Here is a 19,933-nt window from a genome sequence, read left to right as displayed (position 1 = left end):
TGTGGGGGTGTGTGGAGGAAGATCAATTGAATATTGCAAGAGATGCCTTTCAGTAGGATCCATGTCACTCAGCTTTTGCTCTTATTTCAGCATTTCATGGAGCATAGCCATTAATTTTCTCCAGTAGGACTGGGTGGAAAGCATTCACTTAGTAAAGGAGTGCACTCAAATATATCAGTTAATTGAGACTTAAGCTGCACCCAATGCCACTAGTTACTGAGAATCACGCTTTCTTTATTTCCATAGTCCATCCCCTTCATCTTCATAGCTGCATCTTGCATTCTGTTTCTGGGTCATGACAGACTCACAGTGTGGTGGATCAGGAAAGTAGGATGTTGTGAATTAGGGACACCTCCCCTCTCCCAATATCAACTTTTAAAATCAATTATAAGCTACATATAGAATCAATAAAAAGAAAAAAAGAATAACAGAAATCAAGTCTTCAAACAATTGTGCAATGCACAAATGATCACTAGAGTTGACATGCACAACACAGGTGCTTCATTAGGTGGTGATGGATACAGTACATGCCCCTGCTTGTTGCAGACAATATATCCATATAAATGCAAAGGAGAGTAGGTGAAGATGAAAAGATATAAAAAAGGGAAGAGAAAATCTGACTTATGTATGACTTCCATATTTGTCATGCCCTGTCCCAGAGCTTTCCAAACTGCGTATCACGGCACGTTAGTGTGTCAGCTGCAGTGTGTAGGTGTGTCGCATGAACATTCCCCATGCTCCTCCCAGGGCTGGAAAGGGTTCGTTAAACCTCCGGTTTGCTAGTAAAACTGAATTACTGTGTCGCAAAATGATGAATGTCTAAAAAGTGTGTCACCAGCATGAAAAGTTTGGAAAGCTCTGCCCTATCCCATCTAAAATGCAGGCTAGTTGTATGGCAACTTCTCTCTGAAGCTAACTGAATTAATGTAGTTTGCCTGTTCACCATATAAAGATTGTTATCTTAACTCCCTAGCCAAGGTACAATTTACAATCATGATTAAGGAAAGCAAGTAAAGTCAGGAAGATGCAAGTGGCTACCAAATGTGTGTCTCTGTTTTAGAGTTGGGGCTTTCTCTTTTGCTTTCTTTGTTATTAGATTGTTTAATGTGAAATGCTACTGAGATGGCAACGACTTTTGTCATGCATATTGGAGAATAAAATTAATTGACTGCACAATTAAAGGGCACTGGCTGAGCACACACTGAGGCATAAGCACTAGAGCCATAAAGCTGGGTCATCAAACCCATCAATTAAACCAGTAGTGCTATTTGTGAGCATAGCTGCTGGTGAGATTGCCTGGGGAACAATCTCAAGGCAAGGACAAGGCCTCTTATGCTATCTATTAAATATATATGACAGGCATATAGGGTGTTATGCGGGCATCCCTGGAATCTTATATGGTTTTGCCTTAAATGTACATATGCCCTAAGTGAATAATCATTATTTAGCATAGTTCTTGGAATTCTCCACAGATGCAGAAATGAACTGTTCAAAAATTCCTTGATGTCCATAAAGGTAAAGGTAAAGGTACCCCTGCCCGTACGGGCCAGTCTTGACAGACTCTGGGGTTGTGCGCCCATCTCACTTAAGAGGCCAGGGGCCAGCGCTGTCCGGAGACACTTCCGGGTCACGTGGCCAGCGTGACAAAGCTGCATCTGGCGAGCCAGAGCCGCACACGGAAACGCCGTTTACCTTCCCGCTGGTAAGCGGTCCCTATTTATCTACTTGCACCCGGAGGTGCTTTCGAATAGTGTCCAGTAAACCATTAAGTGCCTTTAAACATGTATCAGGAAGAGAAATAGATTCAGCAGGGAGTATATGTTAATATGCTGGGCAAGCATACACAAGAAAAGTCATATAAAACAAAACTACCATAACTAAGCCAATGTAGCCTGCTGATAGTGGACTATACCCTGAATTTGATAGGCTTTATTCAAATTGTATTTTTGTTTTTTGTTTCAAAGGAACTAATTTTTATATACAAAACTTGCAGATTTTAAAAAATATAATCTATATTTCTGCAGGCACCCAATGTAGCAGAATCACATACCTGGAAGAATCATAAGGCTGGAAAACCTATAGAGATCTAACAATATTGATCCCTGGTCTAACACAAAACCATTCATAAGGTAAACCTCTTCATTCAGAACTAATTCTCCATACAGATAGATTTATTGATTTATTAACTGATGGGGCTTTTGAAGCAATGCGTGTCAGTAAAATACTTCAAACACTCAAGCAACAAAGACAACAAACACACTAGAGGAAAGGCAATCTAGAATTTTAGGTCTGATATCTGTGGTAAGTGAACACTCATCTGAGGTCTATTTCAACTATAGCACCATTCAGTCCTCCCACAATGGCTGAATGTGTGCATCCCTGTGGTTAAAGAAGCTTAACTATACTTAAGACTGGTGTCTGAACTGACAGACCAGGACATCTAATGAGCTAAGAAGCAAAAATCAAAAGCTACAGTATGAGGTGAGCTTACAAACCAGAGAATGTACTAACTATGGTTTGTTGTGGTGTCCGAATTGACAAAGCAGAATTATCTGAACCACAGAAGCAAGAGTGTTGAAAGATGAAAGTAGATGGGAAAAGCAGCTTCACGCTATGGTTTACCTTAGATTATGGTTTTGGTTCTAAACTATGGTTAAGAATCTGGTTGGTGTGATATTTGAAGTGAGTCTCCTTCCTAATATTTAAATCTGCCCTACATTTCAAGTATTTCTTACTCTGGGGATGTCATGTTGAATTCTATGAATACACATCAGGATTATTTAGGTGGGAGGGTTAGCTGGGATTAAGTAGCCATTGCTCATTTGAATATACAGGCATTCATTTATACAAGCATTTGTATTTAAAACCAGCTCTTGGCTTCCACAAATATAGAATTGAGGGATGGGAGATGATACCATCTGGGAAACAAAAATACCAGCTGTGCCAATTTAGAAAAGGCCAGTTGGCAAACATAGGATTATACCAGAGTAAGAGGTTTGTGGGTTACAGTCAGACTATAATCCTATCCCACTGACCCAGTTGTTGCAGAATCAAGGATATTTTGCACATTCAGCATTGTGCAGACTTACATCCACACCTGAAAACACAGCAGTTGATACATATGGGCTATTTTCGGCTATTTTCTAGCTCAGTTTCTGAATTTGACCTACTTATTAAGTAAGAAGGGCCAAGATCATTATCACAGAAAACCACAGTTTACAGTAATTGAGAAGAACAGAAAGTGATCAGTAAGTACAGAGCTGTAACAGAGTCATAAGTCTGGATACAGGCCCTGTTAAACTTGTTGCAACACTGCCAACCTATTCAAGCCAAAAAAGCATCAATGGAGGCCTTACATACGCCTTTTTCTGGAACCATAATTTCAAGAGCATTATTCTGACCAGGGGCAGAAAATAGACTTTACAACAGAAATTAGACTCTAAAACACAGTAAGTGTTAACGCTGGGCCATTTCACATTTATGTGCCCATTACGCACATTTATGGCAGCCTTTGTAGTACTTGTAGCCAACCTCCACTTACTCATAGAAATATCCCATTCATCTATTTCAGAAACTCTAGGGGACATTCCCTGGACACACTGTCACTGACTTGAAAGCTGCCATCTTCTAAAAATGATATTTCAGAAGGAAAATTCCAGTGAAATAGCTCAATTAGAACTAATACCAAGGTTCGATTTTATTTGTTTGGGCATCAAGACAAATAATGGTTTTCCTGTTCCACTACGGGAAACTGAATTTTCTACATTCCATTGCCATTTAAATCCACTGCTTACTTTCTCCTATCTATACCTCCCAACAACACTTCGTGCATCTAATAAGGGGGCTCTAGTCCATCAAATCTTATGGCACAATCAACTTGTCATTGTTTTGTCAACTTGTCTTGTTTTGTCAAGATAGTCATTAACAGTAGTTGTTGTTTTTTAACAGTCTTGTCCACAAACTCCCTCCAAAGCATGCTTAACATTCCAGATGAGTTAATCACAGAAACACAGAATTGTAGAGTTGGAAGAGATCCCATGGGTCATCTAGTCCAACCCCCCTGCAATGCAGGAACCTCAGCTAAAGCATCCATGACAGATGCCCATCCAACCTCTGCTTAAAAACCTCCAAGGAAGGAGAGCCCACAACCTCCCGAAGGAGTCCTTTCCACTACTTAATAGTTCTTACCATCAGAAAGTTCTTCCTGGTGTTTACTCGGAATCTTCTTTCTCTTAACTTGGTTTGAGTACTACCCTCTGGAGCAGGAGAAAACAAGCTTGCTCCATCCTTCATATGACAGCCCTTTAGATTTTTGAAAGTGGCTATCATATCTCCTCTCAGTCTCCTCTTTTCCAGGCTAAACATACCCAGCTTTTTCAACTGTTCCTCATAAGGCTTGGTTTCCAGAACTTTGATCATCTTAGGCCCTCCTCTGCACATGTTCCTAATTGTTGATATCCTTCTTAAATTTGGGCACCCAAAACTGGACACAGTATTCCAGTTGTGATCTGACCAAGGCAGTACTATTACTTCCCTTGATCAGGACACTATACTTCTGTTGATGTAGTCTAACACAGCATTATCTTTTTTTTTCTTCTTTTTTGCTGCTGTATCATACTGTTGACTCATGTTAAGCTTGTGGTCTACTAAGTTCCTTATATCCTTTTCAAATGTACTACTGGCAAGACATGTGCCCCCCATCTTATAATGTTGCAGCTGGCTATTCCTATCTAAGTGCAAAATCTTACATTTGTCCCTATCGAAATTGGTTTTCTTAGTTTTGACCAAGGGCGGGGTATAAATAATAAATTATTGTTATTATTATACCTGGCTCCCTGTCCAGTGCCTACCTTTCTTTGCTTCCCCCAGACTACCTATCTGTCAGTTACCAACATTCTGCCTACCTGCCTTGCACATGGCTATGCTTCAGACAACTTGTCCTTAAACACATCAGTTTTGCTTCATCCTAATAACATGGGGTGTGTGGTTAGGAAACTGGGTAATTAAAAGCATGTGTATACAAAACATGTTTATACAAAGTCAGGGGTAGCTCTCCAGATGTTGTGGACTGCATCTCCCATCAGCCCCAGCCAGGATGCCCAATAGCTAGGGATGGCAGCAGCTGTAGTCCACAACATCTGGATGGCACCATGTTGGCTAACTGTCCACTAAGAAATGTGCTTTGGACTGCAGCCATTGAGGCAGCAAAGTTCCATTTTAATTTAAATCATTTTATGAAAAGGTAGTCATTTAGTCATTGTTACATGTAAGCTCAAATACATCCATTGCAGAAAAGTTCTCCATACTTGGTAGTGAGCCACATTTAATCATTTCATTTTCTAACTAAATTTAAAACAGACTCCCTAAGTAATAAAAAAAGACAGACTTGATTGTTTGGAATTTTAGCATGTGGCTGACATCCCAAATATGTAGGAATGGTCATGTTCACCACTGTTGGTCTAGTCTATTTGGCAGGAAAGCTGCTGTTCCACGTTCCACATGCCACAGAGTATTCAGCGTTACCACCTCATATTTCTGTTCATCGCTTACGTATAAATATATTCCCTATAGGAAGAAATCCTCAAATGATTAGTTGTTTTCAATTCTCAGTCATAGACTCAGAAAGTACTGTAATCCCAGTTCTGCTTTATGAACTGGCTATCAAAAGATGTGAATAATACATAGCTGCTTGCTGACTGAACCCCTATTTTTTTCAAGCTTCTGTTTTCCAAACTCTGGGTCAATTAGGACTGCTTCATACAACTATTTTTAATAAAGTGTAATAATTACCATATGGTGCCCATTCTGCTTATCCAAAGTTTGTGCTGTAAAGTGATCTAGTTAAAAAGTGCCTCCTCATGATAAAATGACAAATATCACAACCCTGAGTTCCAGTAGCAGAGATCCAGTAGCAGTGGACAGAGAGGAGGGAGCAGTGGTGCTTATGCTTAGAAGGAACTAGGCTCAAGACTCACAACTGAGTCTAAACCCAACACCCAGGAATCCACTGAGCTTCAGCTCTCAAGTCTGGACCCCCAGAGACTGCAGTTATCAAGTCTGGATCCATCAACAAGTGGCATCCTCACCCCCACATCCACTCCCTCTGCAGAGGCAGCTTGCCAGGCCAGGCAGTGTGCAACACCATGGAATGCTATAGTCCAGGCCAGAAAGCTGCCCCTTTAAGGTTCTGCTTAAACTTTCTTCTCAATGAATAGGTGAGCTTGTGCTACCTCAGATGGCAGAATTTTTTTTTAAATTTTTTTTTTTGGGGGGGGAATACTGTTTTTCCAAACCAAAATAAAAAAACTAACAAAAGATTTTTAAAAAACCTAACATGTCTGAGGAAAGGGATCTAACCCAGCCCTCCCTCTGCTATGCTAGCTTTTTTATGTGCAGGTAATATTTTAATAAGGGACACAGGTGGTGCCGTGGGTTAAACCACAGAGCCTAGGGCTTGCCGATCAGAAGGTCGGCGGTTCAAATCCCCGCGATGGGCTGAGCTCCCGTTGCTCGGTCCCTGCTCCTGCCAACCTAGCAGTTTGAAAGCACGTCAAAGTGCAACTAGATAAATAGGTATCACTCCAGCAGGAAGGTAAACAGCGTTTCCATGCGCTGCTCTGGTTCGCCAGAAGCGGCTTAGTCATGCTGGCCACATGACCCAGAAGCTGTACGTCAGCTCCCTCGGCCAATAAAGCGAGATGAGCGCCGCAACCCCAGAGTCGGCCATGACTGGACCTAATGGTCAGGGGTCCATTCACCTTTACCTAATATTTTTATGGAGAATCACTGACTCAAGTGTCCACTTGCTGTCTGAAGTGGAAGTTTCCAGACACAGGTATACTATCTCAGCAAGTATTACGTTTCCATCCAGCTAGTTCCTGAAGTTGCTTTCACTCAACAACCAGGTCCAATTCATTCCCAAGGTCTAGGGTGGGGATGAGAAGTGATCATGAGAGCGGAAACTTGCAAGAGGGCATGTTGGGGAGTTGAGGTTGCCCATTAACTCCCAACTCCCTTTTCGAAGCAGCCCTGGCCAAGCCCAGCTGATTATAAAGGGCTTATGCAAATTGACCTCTTGGATAATGAGATCAGTAAAAACTGTACAGAGAACAGAATGATTCAGTATTGAAACTATATTTTGAGGGTTGGTTTGGAAAAGAGAAAGTAGCTGTGCTCTATGAATGTGGCCCACTTTGAACTGAATTTTCACAGAATGTGGATATTTGGAAACAGATGCCTATCAGTGCAACAAATAAACAAACAAATTTCATACCAAGCATGCAGACGGGAAATATGAAAGGCAGGCAGGCTCCACAAAAGCTGATGTCAGAAAGTCATGATCCTTTTTCGTGCCAGAAAATAACTTTTGACAAGACTATTATACCAGCCAGCATTAAGGATAAAGCAAAAGGAAGTCATTTGATAACCGCATAATAAAAGTGTCTCTATTAACACAGGGTCACAACCCTGATGTAGCCGATCTTTTGTGCGCCCTTCTGCCTGGAGGACTCAAATTTGCCAACAGCTATTCCAAAAGCCGCACAAGGGTTAAAGGGGGCCAAAGACACTGCAATAAAAGAGAGTTAACCATTCTGATTTAATTTGCAACTTGCAGAAGCAGTGCTTTCGGCAATAACACAGTGTTCTGGATACCTCCTGTGTAGCTGCTAAAAGAAAACATGAAGAGACAATCTATGCCACAACGATCACGACATTCTGTTTTGATACGGATCAGGTTTCTCCTCTGCAAACAGAAGAGGGCATCCAATGGATTGCAGACATGTTTTAAGGACTTCACGCCTCTGCCTGCCTAGTATCAGAATTTTATTCTTACGATCCTAAAAAGATGTGGCGACAGCTACTTCCTTAGACAGCTTTTTAAAAGGGTTAACCAGGGTGGGCAGCCCATACCCCATGGCCTAATTTCACGTGGGTTGCAATGACCGGGTGGCAGGGGAAACAGGGGGGAAGGAGCTGGTAGAAAGATATAGAAGGTGTCCACTTTTAGCTCAGAAAACCACCCCCACTGCCAGTATGCTGGCCTGGCAGTTTGTCCCTAAAGGAGTGCATCCCTTAACAGAAAAAAGAAGTTGCCCACTCATGGGTTAGATAAGCCATACAATAAGTTGTATTGACTGATAGAATGAAATGAAATCAATAACTGTGTGTTCTTACACACCTGTACATACTCAGAAGTAACCCAACTGATTCCAGCAGGGCTGGCTCCCAGATAAGTAAGTATGCTTAGAAATGTAGATTTACTTTTTCTAATAAGATCAGATCAGTTCAAATCCTAGAAGGCGATGGCCTAAAATATGAAGAGAACAGTACAACCTGAAAGCATTGTACTAGCCTTCCATACTAATGTTGTTGTTGTTTTAAAAGGAATGGTTTCCTAAGAAAAACTAGAGATCCTGTTATTTATACACCATGTTTTCCATATGTGCATGTCAAGAGGAAAGCCCTTACTCAGAAAATCAGACCACTGTGAGGTTCATGTGGTGTTTTAACTATTAATCCCGACACTCTTTCTAGCCAATAAAGGCATTTCTCTCCCCCCCCCACACACACATATCTTGGGGAGGGATGGGTGGGTGTTTCTCACTTCCCAGCTCCTGACAATTTATTATTTTCTATATAAACTGTACAACCAAGTCCAAGCATTCCATGTAATAAAGAGATACAGCTTTCCTGGACCATCTTTTGGCTCCACCCTACAAAAGAACATTACAGCCTCCCACCAAGAGTACATAATTGTTCCCACTTAAACAGCAACATGTGCTTCAAGATCTTGACGATAAATAACTGAAAGAGGAAATAGCCTTTTTATCGTGTGTGGGAAAGCATCCAACCACCAAATAATGTTTAAAAAAAATAATCTGGCGAAGTAAAAGAAGAAGAAAATGGTGGGATGCAGTTGAGGTCCTTGTTCTCACAGAAGGTAGTTTGATCTAGCAAAGAGACTGCTAGCTACAGCCTACACCCCCACACCCCCCCCACACCACCTTCCACTTTGTTTTGGAGGGTCCCCCAACTCTCTGGAGCTGATTTTAGGGGGAAGGTGGAAATAGGCAGAGATCTCATTCTCTCTCCTCTTAGCTTTCACTTCCACTCCAGCAGCAGCCATTCTGTGCGTGCAACAGTGCCAGATTCCACCCAGATCATTTCATAAGAGAATTATTTTGGTTCCCATTTTCGGCAGTGTATACGTGCTGCAAAGCAGAGTGACTCGGCACCTCTGTATATATCTCATGTATTTACTGGGACCTTGTTCAGCATGAAGGCCAACTAATGCAGTATTAGCTGGACCTGGACCAGGACCAGCGACCTGTGTCAATCTATGTGATGCCAATAATAGCAGAACGGTGTTATTGAGGGCATGATTTGGATCCCTTCCAGTCGGGATTCAGGCCTCATCATGGGACTGAAACTGCCTTGGTCGCACTGGTTGATGATCTCCGGCGGGCTAGGGACAAAGGTGAGAGCTGTTTCCTAGTTCTGCTGGATCTCTCAGCGGCGTTTGATACCATCGACCATAACATCCTTCTGGACCGTCTTGAGGGGCTGGGAGCTGGGGGCACTGTCATACAGTGGTTCCACTCCTTCCTCCTGGGCCGTGTTCAGAAAGTGGTGGGGGGGGATGAGTGTTCAGACCCCTGGGCTCTCACTCAGGGTTCTGTCCTCTCCCCCATGCTTTTCAACATTTACATGCAGCCACTGGGAGAGATCATCAGGAGGTTTGGGCTGGGTGTTCATCAGTATGCGGATGATACCCAGCTCTACCTCTCTTTTAAATCAGAACCAGTGAAGGCGGTGAAGGTCCTGTGTGAGTGTCTGGAGGCGGTTGAAGGATGGATGGCGGCTAACAGATTGAGGTTGAATCCTGACAAGACAGAAGTACTGTTTTTGGGGGACAGGAGGCGGGCAGGTGTGGAGGATTCCCTGGTCCTGAATGGGGTAACTGTGCCCCTGAAGGACCAGGTGCGCAGCCTGGGAGTCATTTTGGACTCACAGCTGTCCATGGAGGCACAGGTCAAATCTGTATCCAGGGCAGCTGTTTACCAGCTCCATCTGGTACGTAGGCTGAGACCCTATCTGCCTGCAGACTGTCTCGCCAGAGTGGTACATGCTCTGGTTATCTCCCGCTTGGACTACTGCAATGCGCTCTACGTGGGGCTACCTTTGAAGGTGACCCGGAAACTACAACTAATCCAGAATGCGGCAGCTAGACTGGTGACTGGGAGCGGCCGCCGAGACCATATAACACCGGTCTTGAAAGACCTACATTGGCTCCCAGTACGTTTCCGAGCACAATTCAAAGTGCTGGTGCTGACCTTTAAAGCCCTAAATGGCCTCGGTCCAGTATATCTGAAGGAGCGTCTCCTCCCCCATCGGTCTGCCCGGACACTGAGGTCCAGCTCCGAGGGCCTTCTGGCGGTTCCCTCACTGCAAGAGGCCAAGTTGCAGGGAACCAGGCAGAGGGCCTTCTCGGTGGTGGCGCCCGCCCTGTGGAATGCCCTCCCATCGGATGTCAAGGCGATGGACAACTACCTGACATTCAGAAAACATCTGAAGGCAGCCCTGTTCAGGGAAGTTTTTAATATGTGACATTTTAGTGTATTTTTCATCTCTGTTGGAAGCCGCCCAGAGTGGCTGGGGAAACCCAGCCAGATGGGCGGGGTACAAATAATAAATTATTATTATTATTATTATTATTACAGGTTGCTGTCCCCATGGAGTGTCTGATCTAAATACCTGAAGGAGCGTCTCCACCCCCATCGTTCTGCCCGGACGCTGAGGTCCAGCGCCGAGGGCCTTCTGGCGGTTCCGTCATTGCGAGAAGCAAAGCTACAGGGAACCAGGCAGAGGGCCTTCTCGGTAATGGCGCCCTCCCTGTGGAATGCCCTTCCAGCAGATGTCAAAGCAATAAACAACTACCTGAGATTCAGAAGGCATCTTAAGGCAGCCCTGTTCAGGGAAGTTTTTAACGTGTGATATTTTACTGTATTTTTGGTTTCTATGGAAGCCGCCCAGAGTGGCTGGGGAGGCCCAGCCAGATGGGCGGGGTATAAATAACAAATTATTATTATTATTATTATTATTATTATTATTATTATTATTATTATCCTTGTCCCCAAGCATATATCTGGCTATGGGTTACACTACTGCTGCTTAAGCTGTATCCAAGGGTGTCATTCCGCCCCTCCTTGAAAAAGGGGCCAGCTTATGGTAGAAGGGCATGGTTTTCTTCCTGAGTCTGAATCAGCTGCTGCTGACGTACAGGGTTCAAGAAGACATAGGGAGGGAACTGCAGGTGGTTTGAAACAGAATTCGATTTTAAAGATGTAAATTAGTCTTGTTAATCATTTCCCATATAAAAGTAATGTTTTTACTGCTCGTACTGGGATCTACTATATATAGGGAACCAACCAGCCAGATAGATTAGAGTACTGAGCCAGCCCTGTTTAAGGAACTAGCAGCAAGAGCTCATTGTGGATTTTACATTTTCCATCCATTCCTTTCTCTATGCTGTGGCAGTCTTCAGAGAGGAAGTACAGTGGTGCCTCGCAAGACGAAATTAATTCGTTCCGCAAGTCTTTTCGTCTTGCGAGTTTTTCGTCTTGCGAAGCACGGTTTCCCATAGGAATGCACTGAAAATCAATCATTGCGTTCCTATGGAAACCGCCTTCAGACCAGGTCCGGGGACAGTCTGTCCCCCGACCTCTTCTGAAGGCCGGCGGGGGGGGCCGAAAGTCTTTGCTTCCCCCCGCCTGCCTTCCCGGGACAGCGGAGACTTCTCCGCTGTCCGGGGCGATCTTAAAATGCTGGCGGGCGCCCGGGACAGCGGATGAATTCTCCGCTGTCCCAGGGCGATTTAAAAGCCCCCGGGAAGGCAGGCAGGGGGGACAAAGACTTTTGCCCCCCGCCCGCCTTCAGAAGAGGTCCAGAGGGCTCCCCAAGCGGCGAATGTCTGCCCCGCGCGAGGAGCAGGCTGCTATCCGCAGCCTAGGCGGGAACTCTTCTGAAGGCTGGCGGGGGAGAAGGGCTTTTCTTCCCACCGCCAGCCTTCAGAACAGCCTTCTGAATGTTGGCGGTGGGGAGGAAAACCTTCCTCCCACCGCAAGTCTTCAAGACAGGTCCGGGAACAGAGGAGAAGCGCTGCGCACCTTCCCCTCTGTTCCCGGACCTGTCCTGAAGGCTTGCGGTGGGAGGAGGGCTTTCCTCCCCACCGCCAACATTCAGAAGGCTGTTCGGAAAAACCCTCCTCCCACCGCAAGCCCCGGGAACAGAGGAGAAGCCCTTCGCGCCTTGTCCTCTGTTCCCGGACCTCCCACCGCCAGCCTTAGGACAGGTCCGGGAACAGAGGAGAAGGCGCGCTGCGCTTCCCCGCTGTCTCCGGAGATTTCCCTATGGGCTTTCGTCTTGCGAAGCAAGCCCATAGGGAAATTCGTTTTGCGAAGCCGCTAAAAAATCGGAAAACCCTTTCGTCTTGCGGGTTTTTTGTTTAGCGAGGCATTCGTCTTGCGGGGCACCACTGTAAGAGTTGTAACCAAGGTTTGCCAACTGACACATCACACCAAACATGCTTTTTTTTCTGGTGTTCTAGCCAGTCACAAGCTACTGTTTGTCAACCTGGATATACTGCCAAGCTTAATAAACTAAGGTTTGACATGATACATTATTTTAGCCTGCATGAATGTGACCAGAAGATGTAGGGCAATTTGAGGCAAAACAGACAGCGGTGGGTGAGTGTGGGACTTTTTTCAAAATAGGAGCAATGACATCATCTGCTAGAGTGCCAGTGGCGGACCTTGGCAACCAAATGAGCTGATAATAAGGCTTTCAAGTTTTACAATTGTTTGTGGCAGATTAGTATGGAGGCAGTCAGAGAAGAAGGCAAGCACACTATACAAGGGCAATCAGCAGGTCCTGATAAATTGGACATTATGCTACAGACTACTGCTTCTACTCTGTGTGTGTGTGTGTGTGTGTGTGTGTGTGTCATATAGATATAAAAAAAGGTAAAGGACCCCTGACAGTTAAGTCCAGTCACGAACAACTCTGGGGTTGCAGTGCTCATCTCGCTTTACTGGCCGAGGGAGCTGACGTTTGTCCGCAGACAGTTTTTCCGGGTCATGTGGCCAGCATGACTAAGTCGCTTCTGGCAAAACCAGAACAGCACACGGAAACGCCGTTTACCTTCCTGCTGGAGCGGTACCTATTTATCTACTTGCACTTTTGGCGTGCTTTCAAACTGCTAGGTTGGCAGGAGCAGGGACCGAGCAACGGAAGCTCACCCCGTTGCGGGGATTCACACCACCGACCTTCTGATCATATAGCTATAGGCACACACAAATAACACAGCTCCCTGCATTTTTGCCCACCCTTGGTAGCAGGGTTGTGGGGGCTATTGGGACAGCACCTGCACTTCAAAAATTTCCATGACACCACTGAAAACAGGGTGGGGGGACAAATACTTCCCCTGCCATACTCATAGGGGCAAAACAACACTCATCATGAAAGCAGGCAAGCTCTGTAGAATTAAAATCTCAAGCTTCACGTAACAAGTGCTTGCTGACAACTGCTTTATTTTTATTATTATTATTTTAATATTAATCTGATACTATTATTTCAAGCCTGCATAAACTAGGAAAGATTACTTGCCTTTATTGTGGGAGCAGAAGGTGGCCCATAGCCCCTGCTTTATATACAACATGAAAAGGGAGGGGGGTCCAGAAGCTGGGCTAAGCGCCTTTCTGATTGCCCTCTCCCTCCTTACCAACACGGTTTAAGTTGCAGTCCTCAGTAAGGATCTGGGTGCCTTTCAGATGTAAATATTTTACAAGAGGATACCATATGGGAGACACAACTGTTTGTTTTTATTAGCAAAAAGAAAATCAATCTCTTCACTTTGTACAGGGGTTTTATGGACGCCTGGTCTACAGCTCTCTGCCAATATTTAAATTACCTTAGCTCGGATTAACCTCTAAAAACTGCTCTAACTAAATATGGCCTCTAACTATCGAGCATAATTTAAAGATGGCATAAAAGGAAAGCAAGGCTGCATGACACTGGTGTTATCAAGGATACCTTATGTAATGTTTGAATGAAAACAAAGGCTAAGCTAAGGGAGGAATGTTTGAGTTGCCTAATCAGCCATGACTGCATTTGAATATTTACATAAGAAATACTGTGTCTGGTAGAAGTTAATCATCAATATCTGTCTTAAAATCACAGAAGGGCAAATATAATCCCAATTGCTCCATGAACAGAACCAGTTTCCTGTATTACCCAGAATCCAATAATATTTAATACTTCTCTTGTAGGGTTCATCCTTAGTGTATTTTTCGTAAAGATGTGTTTGATTTGGTATTGTGCTGGCTTCATGGTTTTTTTCTGCACTGTGATTTTTGCCAGTGCCTGCTTTTGTGATTCGCTCTCCCATGCAGGGGAGAGCTGAGCTGGCAGAGTTAACAGGGGCTGCAGGAGAAGCCTGGGCTGGCTTCATGATTTTCCCCATGGTTTTTTGCATCTCTCTCTCTCTCTCTCTCTCTCTCTCTCTCTCTCACACACACACACACACACACACACTGATTCACAATATATTGCCAGGTCAAAAATTATGAAACCAATACCACAATATGGACTTCAAACCGATTTTGGACAATATATTGATATATCGCCCAGTCCTAGTGAGGAGTGAGGGGATGCAGCAAACTCATCTACACTAAAGGCAGGAACGCCAAGGAGGATGTGAACAAGAATATTTGATCTCATCTTTTGCGCTTCCTCCTCCCCTTTCCCTCAGACACAGAAAACCTTTTAATGGAAGAATATTTTTACATAACACACACACACACACACACTTTTTCTCACCTGAAATGGTACTGTCCCAAAATAAAGTGTTTTTTCTCTTGCTTCTACTTAAATGCAAAAACTCATATTGGGCTGGTTGCAGCACAAGTTGTATTCTTAGTGAGAGTTCACTGAAGCAATTCTCCATATGGAAAGTGTTACCATTGGAATAAAAAGGCAGACAGTAAGTCAGATGTCGAGATCTGACACACGTGAATTTTGCAGACAATATCTGTGAGCAGGAGCTGACAGAAATCTTGTATCCCACTACGGATGAGCAGATGTCCCCTTCTGTTATTGTTTTGTGGGCTGGATTTGGCTCATGTTCCACTCCACCTGCCTTCCTATTTTAACTTGGAGAATTTCTAAAATCAATTTTGGAATTGGTACATGCCCAGTTTGCTGCACTTTACAGTCCCCATGCAGTCATACCAAGACTTCCTTTTGGTTCAGTTTTTAATTAATGCACATATGTGCTTGTGTACTTTGATAATCAATAACAATGGGGAGAGATGTGGCTGAAGACTGAAGCAAACTGCAGACTTAGACAAAGTACAGAAATAAAACAAAAGAGAGAGAAAAACTGCAAATCGCTAATGTGTCAGTGCCACTCTGCAAACAAGATCAGATTATTCAGCACCCCAAAATATACGGAGAAATTCAAATGGGGGAAATTTACTAAGCATCCCTATACCCTACCCAAATAATCTTCCTGCTACATTGATGTGGATTTTTCATGTCAATGCCCATGAATCATTCCAACATTCGCAAGGATTAAAAACATGAAGAAAGAACAAGCTCTAACTATGAAGTATATTGACTTCATTCAGTGGAATCCAAGGATGCCCTATTATATGAGGCATGGCAAAGTGGCTTCAGGCACCAGATTAGAGAGTGACCAGCATTTCCCTACCCCCAATGTTATTTTAAAACTGAAGTTTATGCCCCAAGAAGGGTGGGCCTGCTACTAACATTTTAGAACGACCTCTCCCAACCTGGTGCCTTCCAGAGTTTTGCACTGCAACTCCTATCTGCTCCCACCAGCGTGGCCAATACTCATGAATGAAGGGAGTTGAAGCCCAAGCCATCTAAAGAGCACCAAGTTGATGAAACCTATCTTGACAGAAAGCCTAAGGGAGGGGTAGGCAACCTAAGGCCCATGGGCCGAATGTGGCCCAATCGCCTTCTCAATCCAGCCTGTGGACGGTCTGGGAATCAGCATGTTTTTACATGAGTAGAATGTGTCCTTTTATTTAAAATGAATCTCTGGGTTATTTGTGGGGCCTGCCTGGTGTTTTTACATGAGTAGAATGTGTGCTTTTATTTAAAATGCATCTCTGGGTTATTTGTGGGGCATAGGAATTTGTTCATCTCCCCTCCAAAAAAATATACAGTCCGGCCCACCACATGGTCTGAGGGATGATGGCTGAAAAAGGTTGCTGACCCCTGGTCTAAGGCCAACATTCAGTGGAAGTTACTTTCATAGACGAGGCTTAGGATTGGGGTACAAAACGCTCTTTGGCATGAGCTATCCGACTGCGAGTATTTAATATACATGGGAATTTTTCAGTGGAACAGAAGCCAACAGAGGCAATTATAATTTCCACTCATAGACAAGTAAACACACAAGTTTCAAGAAATGGCTTCAGGCCCTGAAATACTAAGTTCCTTCTATGCTAGCCTCTTTATGCCAAGAAAAAGACTACAAATCTGTTTGTGGAAATGGTGGAGACAATACATTAGGCAAGCACTAGAAGCTTCCCTTTTCTGGTAATAAAAGTATAACACTATAAATTAAATCCTGATTAAATCCCTGAGGCCTAGAACAGCTACAGTAACTCAAAGGCACTCAATGGACACTAGCTTGACTAAAACTCACATATTCACATCCAAGTCTAACACTATTCATTGGACCACATTTTGTCTTTCACAACTTCGGGTCATACCAAGTTTCTCTCCATTATATTGTAAACATAATTATCCAGATAAAAGTTTATCTGGACACAGGCGTGAAAGAGTTTATGTCCAACTATTCAACACGGTCTTGAGTTTTCACTGTGTTCTTATTGTCAGGTTTGTCATCAGCTCCTAGCTGCAAAGGGCAGGGGGAGAACTAAACCCTCACAGGGGACTCTCTCCATCCCTGGGGCACTTTGAAGTCCAAATGGTGGCTGACCTTGTTTTGGATTCTCAGGCCTCACCCGAGGGTGCCAACTGGAAAGATGTTCAGGTTTTGTAGTCTTCCCTGTTTGGAATACCTCTCTGGAAGTTGCTTCCCCCAGTTGTTTGTCTTGGCTTCTGGTATGGGAGACCTCCACCAGTTGTGGCAGTCTGGGCTCGGCAGGGCTTCTGCTGCAGCTTCTTCTGCTCTCTCGCCTTTGGGGCTTGCTGCTCTCTTCCCTGGCTGCTGAGGAAGCACAGGTGAGTCAAAGCTTCTCCCTCCCTCTTTCAGCTTACTTTCACATTGTCCTCCTCTCATTCTGCTTTTTGCTTTCTTTCTTTTAGAGGCAAATCCTGGTGGGCTGATTAATGGGCCAAACCACTGCAAACCTTAGTAGTAGCAGTAGTAGTAGTAGTAGTAGTAGTGGTAGTAGTAATAATGGAAGAAGACACCTGATTATTAAGAGGAACCATTATTTCTCAAATTTAGAGCCAGCTACAACTTATATTTCTTTTCCCTCATATTGTTAAATTGATTAGATGAGTCATTTAAGTTACATCTAGGCTTTCAATTCTTTGCTCTAGGATGTTTTGATAGCTTTTTTCCCCAATCTTAGCTACTAAGCCTTCACAGAACAGTATGTGTGTGTGACACGCGCGCACACACACATTCTAAGTGCTAGCAGCAGCATTTGAGGAAACTGGTATTAGATGTTTTTCAAGCCCTGCTGCAGTTTTCCCATATTACATATTTTTATATTTTATTCTGTTTTGGTTGAGCCTGTCAATAATGGTAGGTAGAAGTTTGGGAACGTTGATTCAGGTTTATGAGGGAATATATCCCATCTATCATAGGCAGAAATAGTCTCATAACCCAGTTGTGGATGATTTTATTAGTTGCATGGATGATGCTTTCATTTTATATGGGCAATAAATAATTATAATGTTTATATAGAATGTATAAAATATTTTGCATTATATTAATTACTCTTATGATTCATTGTGGCAGCCCTAATATTTTCTTCAGGCACACTATTTATGTTATGCATTATGTAGGTGTGTATGTTTGTATTACATTTCTAGATCTCTTCTCAGCTATGCTTCCAAAACAATTTAAAATGTATTTAGTTGTTAATAGAAGTATATGAGATGAGGCCTTCTTCTACTGTGTTGGAACACCGATCCATCTAGTCCAAATTTGTATTCTATGACTAGCCATGGTTCTCTCTCACTATCATGCTGAATTGCACTTGTAAGCGACCTTTTTCGGAGTGCTGATGTTTAAAACCAGTTGTAATATGTTCCCTCCTGCACACACTAGTCTTTCTGGGCCAGCAGTAGTTTCCTGGCAGTCTTCAGAGCCATATCATACAGAGTGCATTGCAATAATCTAATACGTACAAAAGTCACCAAGGCAAGTACAGCAGTGGCAAAGTCCCTCCAACTAAAGAGAAGAAACAGAATAGCTATTCACCTCCCATGGAAGAGGTCACAAAGCCAAGCAAGGTATTTAACATCTCAGCTCCTCCTGACTCCATGCAGATACAACTAATTAGATTGCCATCTAGTGGTTAAACTATATAATGGCATTATCCACTATCCTGAACAAGAGATTTTCCTACCATCAATACCTGTTTTATCTTTAATAGGCTTCAATTTATTGGCCGCCATCCAACTCATCAGTGATATGGAATAAGTCACCTCAGTTGTATGTGACAGAAAGGAGGGAAGCAAGTGTGTGACAACCACACATTGATTGCACTGAATGCCATGCCTTCCAAATACCTCTCTTGGTGGCTTCACATAAATGTTGAAAAGGATAGGAAACAACATAGAACTGTGTAGCGCCCTATGGGAAAATACAGCAGCAGGCTACCACCACCACCTTCTGGAACCTTCTTGAAAAGTAAGAATTCCTCCAACTCCAACTCTGTCAGACAGAGAGGATCAATGGTTACAAAGGCCACAGCAGATTCAACAGTGTTCCCAAAAAGTATATTTCTGAATGGCTCATAATTACCTTCAATCAAAAGGACCCACAGATGACTCACATGATTGCCATTCTTTAAGAAGGCATTAAGCAACAACCTAATGGCTCTGGTCCCTTTTGGCATAGCAGAATAAATGAACAAATGCAAGGATCAAGAGCCACAATATCCTATTGTTCCCTTCCATTTCACTCACCTACAAATGGTATATTTTTAAAGCAGCAGACTATAAAGATATCACACAGAAGGTTTGAAGCTCAAAGCAGTCTTTGAAGTAAATTCACCTTCACCACCCTTGAAAAGGGCTGTGAGACTGCAGTAAGACTAGCTTTTCAAAGAACTCAACAGGGGGAAGCTCTTCCCTTAATGTTTAGGCAGATGCCTAAATGGTGAACTAAGCTCTTTTGAAGATCTCATCTACACAGGGAATGTTAAACCTCAAAAATAAAAATAAATTTCCTATTGGTTTGATATGCTGAGGCTTCTGATGGCATAAAGCCTAAGGCATGGTAAGCCCCCTTCCTTCTCCCTTAATTTGTCTGCAATGGAAATAAAACACTTGAGACTCATTAGTCTGGTGGGCATGGATAGAAGCTCTCATTTTTCCCAATGTTGTGGAAAAACTGAAATTCATACATTGGTTGCTACATCTGTTATTAACTCAGCAAAGTCAATACCAGTAACCTTGTTAACTAGAAACGTCTTTGGGCTCATATACCCAAATATCCCTGGTGTAATAGAATCCCACCAATGTCATTTGGTTGTGAAAATACTGATGTCATTTATTACCACTGGTATACCAATAGGTAAACCAGATGGCTAGTAAAACCTGAAACCTTTTCCCCAGCTCGTAGCCTAGAACAGATTGCTGGTTTGGGTAAAGACGACGGAGCTACAGATGCTAATCTTGCACTTGTCTTATATACTGT

At 43.4% G+C, this 19,933-nt stretch overlaps 2 protein-coding genes across 15 annotated transcripts in view; both read right to left on the bottom strand.

Annotated features, from left to right (window-relative positions):
- The window catches only part of KALRN (kalirin RhoGEF kinase), a 492,818-nt gene that overhangs the window by 393,688 nt on the left and 79,197 nt on the right, over positions 1–19,933 (bottom strand). For 8 of the 14 annotated variants that reach the window (XM_079992485.1, XM_079992495.1, XM_079992497.1 and 5 more), the window contains exon 2: positions 17,033–17,263. The exons of 4 other annotated variants lie outside the window; for them this stretch is intronic. In XM_079992485.1, coding sequence (XP_079848611.1) covers positions 17,033–17,263 — 231 coding nt within the window. The remainder of the gene's footprint in view (positions 1–17,032; positions 17,264–19,933) is intronic. 2 more of the 14 variants (XM_079992492.1, XM_079992494.1) reach the window with 1 other exon arrangement.
- LOC307226175 (uncharacterized protein) overlaps positions 4,889–19,933 on the bottom strand; it is a 244,021-nt gene continuing 228,976 nt past the window's right edge. The window contains exon 2 of the mRNA XM_079994681.1: positions 4,889–4,900. The gene's annotated coding sequence lies outside the window, so the exon portion shown is untranslated. The remainder of the gene's footprint in view (positions 4,901–19,933) is intronic.

This window comes from Podarcis cretensis (genome assembly GCF_951804945.1).
Source record: "Podarcis cretensis genome assembly, chromosome: 1".
NCBI classification, from domain to species: Eukaryota; Metazoa; Chordata; class Lepidosauria; order Squamata; family Lacertidae; genus Podarcis; species Podarcis cretensis.
The sequence above is the reverse complement of the archived record's forward strand: the minus strand, read 5'-3'. Positions and strand labels throughout refer to the sequence as shown.